General features: G+C 34.0%; 1 protein-coding gene across 3 annotated transcripts in view; it reads right to left on the reverse strand.

Annotated features, from left to right (window-relative positions):
* QRSL1 (glutaminyl-tRNA synthase (glutamine-hydrolyzing)-like 1) overlaps nt 1–7,242 on the reverse strand; it is a 22,715-nt gene that overhangs the window by 8,640 nt on the left and 6,833 nt on the right. For 2 of the 3 annotated variants that reach the window (XM_015572728.1, XM_015572730.1), the window contains exons 4-5: nt 5,990–6,086; nt 3,377–3,553 (exon numbers count right to left, since the gene is read on the reverse strand). In XM_015572728.1, coding sequence (XP_015428214.1) covers nt 3,377–3,553; nt 5,990–6,086 — 274 coding nt within the window. The remainder of the gene's footprint in view (nt 1–3,376; nt 3,554–5,989; nt 6,087–7,242) is intronic. The other variant, XM_015572729.1, reaches the window with a different exon arrangement.

Consider the following 7,242-nt stretch of genomic DNA (forward strand, 5'->3'; position numbering starts at 1 on the left):
TAAAACATGCTTATCTCAGAATTATTAAAGTATAGAAAAAGATAAGAGGTAACAAAATATTCCACCATCCTAAGGCAAACACTGTTAATATATGGCATATTCAAGTTTTTTTAAAAAATGCATTTCTCTTTCATACTTCAGGTTATACTGTAATCATAAGTTTCTATCTCTTTTTTGCTAATCATGAGCCTTTTATTAGATCATTAAAATTACTGAAAATTTAAAATATGTATAATACTCTATCATCTCAGTTGGCAATTCCCAATATTTTAAAGCACATTCTCTTATCAATATACATACAAATCTTATACCTTCCTTTAATGGAGATTTTACAGTATGCTTTTAACAACTGAATACTCCCCAGAAATTCAGATACAGCCCTTCTACTACCCCATTTAGTATTATGGGTAGAAATGTATTTTAATTTATTTAAACATTATGTTGTTGCCAACTAGAATAACAACTGCATCATAAATTACTTTGTAATAAACACCTTTAAACATAAACCTTTGCCCATATGTCTGATTATTTTTTAAGTTAGCTTCTAAGAAATAGAGTTAATGGGCCAAAGAGTCTGCCTGTTATTATAAGTTCTTAATATATACAGTCAAATTACTCATTAGAAAGGTTGTACCAATTTATATTCTCAATTGCAGTGAATCAAATTGTGTTTAATGTTTCATTGTTCCATGAGTACTAACAGTTCTTAAAATACGGCTAAAGTGATAACCAAAAAGCTTTATAAATGTATATTTTAAAATAATTTTTCACATTTATTTGTATTTGTATTACCCAACTATGAAGTGTCTGTTCATTGTTTTGCCCAGTTACCCATAGAGTATATGCTTTTCTTATTAAGCAACAAAAACTAACTTTGAGGACATAATACTAGGTAAAATAAGTCATCATAAAAACCTGCATAATTTCACTTACATGTGATACTTAGAGTAGTCAAATTCATAGAGACAGAAAGAAGAAGAGTGGCTGGCAGAGACTGGGGGACAGGCAAATGGTGAGCTGTTGTATAATGGGTACGAAGTTTCAGTTTTGCAAGTGAAAAAAGTTCTGGAGATTGGTTGCACAACAATGTGAATGTATTTAACACTACTGAACTGCACATTTAAAAATGGTTACTGAGATGGTAAATTTTATGTTATATATATTTTACAATTAAAAATTAAAAACATTTAAAAACTGTTTCAGAAAAACAGTTTTTCTAATTAGAAAAGTGTACACGGCTACTGGAAAAATTAAAATATCCTACTGTATGATGTATATAGAGTAAAATTTCTCATATAATTACCCTGATAAAAACCTAGTTATCAATTTTAATGTACATTCATCCAGACACTTCCATGCAACTAACATACATATATACATATATAATTATTACTTTTAATAAAACTAAGGTCATACTATACATGTCTTTCCATGTCACCAGGGCTCTAGCTCATTCTTTTTCATGGTGTATAGTATTCCAAGATCATCTCATTTTAAAAACTATTACAGAAAGAATGAATCAAAAGGTGGGGGGCGGAGGGGGATGGGGGATAAAGCAGAACACTTGACATTTTGGGACCCATTCCATCTGGAGTTAGTTTGGGTCTGTGCTTCTCTTGACTACACCCAGAGTGAAGCTTTGCATTAAACAAGGCTCCTACCAGTCACATGCCCCTTGTGTTCTACAGAAAATGCAAATTAGATGCCTTTCTTACCAAGTCCATTTGAGTCACAAAATCAGACTGTTGCTTTCACAATTTCTAAAACGATACATTTTCTTATTAGGATTCACTGACAGCTATGTAAAGTAAAACTTGCATTTCCATAGGAAATATGTGTCAAAATGCCATCTTCTCAAAGCTCATTCAGAAAGATGAACACTGAATGGGGATGAGGATAGGAAAGAGCACCTAATCTGGCAGGCCTAACTTATCAGAACTCTCATTAATATTAATGCAGTGCTATAAAATTTCACAGAGATAAAATGAAATGGTTTTACTTGTTAACAAGATTCCAGGGAAACTAAAAAAAAAAAAATAGAGTCCAATAAATCCTCATAGCTCTAAAAATGTAAATAATTTATTGCTTGCAATGTCCCTGAAAGAGCTTACAGTGGATAATTAAGGAAAGAGAACTATAATAACAGCAATATTTACTCACTCTTCCTTAGATGGTTAGGAAATGCTTTACAAATGGGACTTAAGAGATAAAGCATGATTGATGCTTTCCAAATACAAAGTGTGACAGTTGAACAAATCAGCTCCCTACAAACTTGAAAAACCTTTACTTACTGATATATATTTTTAGTTGCTGATTGATAAAAACACATTTAAATATTCCATTGGTATGTATTAGGAGCATTTTTTTCTTTCCTTTTTGGGGGGACAAAAGTCAGAATTAGGTGAAGGATAAACCATAGTTAACAATTTAGCTCAGCAGCACTCAGCTAAAGCCACAGTATGTTAGTACTTAAATATCTGTACAATCAGTAACCAGATACCCAAATAAATTATTTAAAAAATGAAATTCAATGAAGTCCATTTATGCTAACTGGTTTATTCTGCAAGATCCATAAAGTCATGTTTTTAAGAGAACCAGATACTATATAGGAAGACTTTAAATGTTATATCATTATTACTTTTAATCCTCATCCGAGGGGTAAGGATATTTTTTCCATTGATTTTAAAGAGAGTGGAAGGAAGAGGGAAGAGGGTGAGAGAGAGGAGAGCTAGAGACACATCGATTGCTTCCTACATGCGTCTCAACTGGTGGTGGGGATCAAACCTGAAACCCAGGTACATGCCCTTGACCGGGAATTGAATCTGAGACACTCCAGTGCACATGCTGATGCTCTAACCACTGACCAATGCTGGCCAAGGCTAAATGTTATCTTAAAGTTAAATGTATAAAATGCACGTAAGTGTACTGTATAGTTAAATGTATTAATAAGATATAATTTTGATATACCTCTGGACACAAATAGCTCACTAAAAAGGAATAAAAATACTGAGGTATTGCCCAATTGGTATGGTTCAATGGTTGATGGTCAACCTATGAACCAGGAGGTCACAGTTTGATTCCTGGGCAGGACACGTGCTGGGGCTGAGGGCTCGATCCCCAGTAGGGGGTGCAGGAGACAGCCAATCAATGATTCTCGCTCATCATTCATGTTTCTATCTCTCTCTGATGTTTCTATCTTTTTTCCTCTCCCTTCCTCTCTGAAATCAATAAAATATGTGTGTGTGTGTGTGTGTGTGTGTGTGTGTGTGTGTGTGTGAAATACCGAAGTATGAACTTGCCTATTGTTGGATTTTGCCTATAATTTATTATTTGTACCAGGTTAGGTTTTAAAGTACAGGTAGAAAAAACATCTTACACAAAGCATGTGAACGCTGATACGGCGGCTGCACTCCCTCCGGAGCTTCCTCCAGTTATAAGCCAATTTGTCTCCTCGTTCTCACCATGGGGTTCCTGCTTCCTCTTTTCTCTGTACTGTTTTGAATAACTCCAGGGGTTTTTAACTGGTCCGAATACACCATCTGTGCTACCAGATCTGAGATGAAGAAGTGAAGCAAGATATCTAATAAAACTTCCATTTATGTGAAAATTTCATCTTCTGATTATTTGCTTCCGACACTGTATAATCCACTGTAAACTGAATTGGAAAAGATAGGAAGCCTGCTTAGATGTAGTTTTATTCAAATAGATAGTTGAGGAGTGGAGAATAGAAAGTAAGAGCATTTGTGATAGAAAGTAGAGAAAACTAGTCTACTAAGAAATGAAGATTTATATCCCAGTTGATCATCTAATTCAGTTTAAGATGATTTCCCTTGTAAATTAAGGTCTTCTGGTTGTAGTGTCACAAACATTCAAACAGTTAACACAAAGTCTTTTAAAGGAATCCCTCTTTTAACCAGAAGTTTTAAGAAAAGCATTATAAGTAGAATACTAGTAAATTATTTTTTAAAAATTTTGAAATAATTTCAATCATACAGAAAAATTATAAAAATAAAAATAGCATGAAAAGCACTTTACACCCTTTACCCAGATTCACCTACTGTTAACATCTGACCTTATTTATTTTATCATTTGTATGCTCTGTGTATGTGTGTCCATACACTTTTTTTTCTGAACCATTTAAGGGTAAATTATATTGCTATGGCCCTTTAGTCCTAAATACTTTAGTATGTACTCAATATGTATTTCCTAAGATTAGGGTATTCTCTCATATAGTCACCAGAGGCCCGATGCAAGAAATTCGTGCAAGGGGCTTGGCCCTCGCAGCCCTGGCTTCGTCTGGAAGGTCATCCGGAGGGTCGTTCTGCTGTTTGGTCTAATTAGCATTTTAGCTCTTTATTATATAGGACAGTACAGTTATCAATATCAGTAATTTTAACATTAATATGCTTTTATCTAATTTAATGTATATAATCCAATTTTGTCAGCTGATCCAATAATGTCCTTTATAGCTTTTTATGCCCTCCTAGTACAGAAGCAGATCTAGAGGCAGGTACTATAGTTAGTTATCATTGTCTCTTAAGCATCTTTTTTTTTTACTTTTTTAATCATTCACTAGTCAATGAACATTGAGTTATTTCCAATTTTGGCAATTTGAATAAAGTCACAATAAATATTGTACTGAAAGGCCATAGACAGTGCTTTTGTGTAAACATAAGTCTTCACCTCTTGACTGAGATTGTTGGGTCATATGGTAAGTGTGTTTAACTTTATAAGACATTGCCAAACTATTTTCTAAAATGGTGACACCATTTTGAATTCCCTACCAGCAATGTATGAGAAATCCAATTGTTCTTTATCCTTGTCAGCACTTGATATTCTCATTTATTAAGCCATTCTAATAGGTATAAGTATCTCACTGTGTTTTTATTTGCATTTCCTTAATGTGATGCATTTCTTATGTGTTTATTTGCCAACTGTATATATTCTTTAATGAAATGTCTGCTTACATCTTTTACCCATTAAAAGAAAAACTGAGCTGTTTTCTTAGTGAGTTGGGAAAGGGTCTATATATACTGGATGCATGTTCTTTCTCAGACATATGTAATGCAAGTATTTTCTTTCAGTCTGTAGTGTTGTTGTTTTTCATTTTTAAACAGTATATTTCAAAGTACAGAAGTTACTAATTTTAATGAAGTCCAAACCATCAATTTTTTATTTTACAAATTATACTTTGTGTGTCCTAAAAATTTCTGGCTAACTCAAGGTCATAAAGATTTTCTCCTAAATTTTCTTCTTTAAGTTTTGGGTTTTATGTTCTTTAACTTCTTTTAATCTAGAACATTTTCACAGCCTTCCTATGCTTTTTAGATATTGACACTTAATAGAATGTTTCTAATTTCAGATTTGTCTTTTGTTTCCTTATTATTACTTTAGGATAGGAAAGTTGCATAAATGATGGTGTGTTCCTCTTAGGGAATCATATCTGGAGGTATATTATGTTCACTTCACCCTCATTGATATTCATTTTGATCAGCTATTCAAGGCAATGCCTAATAACCTATGTTTGAGTTTAGTCCCATGGATTCATCTATTCAATATGTATTTACTAAATGCCAAAACAATGAAAAGTCAAGTCAGAGATTGGAGAAAATATTTTCAAATCACCTGTATAATAATGGGTTTGAATCCAGACTGTATGAAAGAACTCTTACAACTCAATAAGATAAACAACCCAACTAAGAAAAAAAAAAGGTGGGAGGCAAAAGATTTGAATAGATTCTTCAACAAAGAAGATATATGGGTGGCAAACCACATAATATTTAACATTGGTCATTAGGGAAATGCAAACTAAAACTAAAATGAGATATGACTATATATGTATTAGACAGTAGAGCAAAATCTCACAAAGGGAATGAGAAACTGGCATTAGAATCCTCAAAAAATCACCTTAATAATTTTAGGGAGCTACATAATGAAATTAAAGACAGATGGAAGAAATACAAGAGAAGAGAATTTCAATTTTACTTACCCCATAGCAAATTCATCTAAGTTTGTTTTTCCCATTAGTAGAGCTCCCTGATCCAACAGCTTTTGAACTACTGTGGCATTATAAGGTGGTACATAACCTGAAAAAAATTCAGTAATTTTTATTACAGGAAAAAACAACAACAACAGTGAACGTATAAAACATATTAAAGAAACAATATTTTAAACTGCAATTAAGCAATTTGTATTGACATGTGTTAATTATTCTTAATTTGACTAGTAGGTTGTACTTTATTCCTAAAGTTAATTTTTTCTATTGCTAAATGCTATATGTTTTCCAAAGACAGTCTATATTCACTATTTTTATAACATAAAAATACTTACTTTAACAGTCCTGCAAAATATTGAATGACAAAGGTGTACCTAATTCATTTGACACTAATCACAAATCATATTTTTGATCATTGTACTTGACTTTTTCTTCTCAGATGATGCCATATCACAGTGATTTTTATTCATTTCCAGTCAGAAATAGATTTTTATTGTTAATTAAAATTCTCTCCATGTAGTGTATATTCAAAAACAATTAACAACAGTCTATCTATCAGAGGAACCTATGCACATACCTCAGAATATTACTTTTAGTATACAGTACTCTCAATAACCTTTTCCCATTTCATGTTCTAAGATCCAAGTATCCTGATAAACGTGATTCCTTTTTGACTTACTAAACTGTAAAGAATAAAACTAAACATAATACTCAAATAAATATCTATAATAATAAAAGCATAATATGCTAATTTATGAACAACCTTCTGGATGTCATTCCGTACGTCCTTCCGGATGAAGCCACGGCAGCGGGGGCCAAGGCAGAGATGGTTAAGGGTGATCAGGCAGGAAGGAGAGCAGTTAGGGGCGATCAGGCAGACAGGCGAATGATTAGGGGTGATCAGACAGGCAGGCGAGTGGTTAGGGGCAAACAGGCAGGCAGGCAGGTGAGTGGTTGGGGCAATCAGGCAGGCAGGCAGAGGGGTTAGCGGTGATCAGGCAGGCAGGCAGGCAGGCCAGCAGTTAGGAGCCAGCTGTCCCTGGATTGTGAGAGGGATGTCTGACTGCCCTGTGGGATCGGGCCTAAACCAGCAGTCGAACATTCCCCAAGGGGTCCTGGATTGTAAGAGGGTACAGGCTGAGGGACTTCCCCCTCCTCCATGCACAAATTTCATGCACCGGGCCTCTAGTAATGATATTAAGAGGTACAGGAGCCAAAAAATAAAAAATAGCAGGACTGCCCTAACT

The sequence above is a fragment of the Myotis davidii genome, unplaced genomic scaffold (assembly GCF_000327345.1).
Source record: "Myotis davidii unplaced genomic scaffold, ASM32734v1 scaffold68, whole genome shotgun sequence".
NCBI classification, from domain to species: domain Eukaryota; kingdom Metazoa; phylum Chordata; class Mammalia; order Chiroptera; family Vespertilionidae; genus Myotis; species Myotis davidii.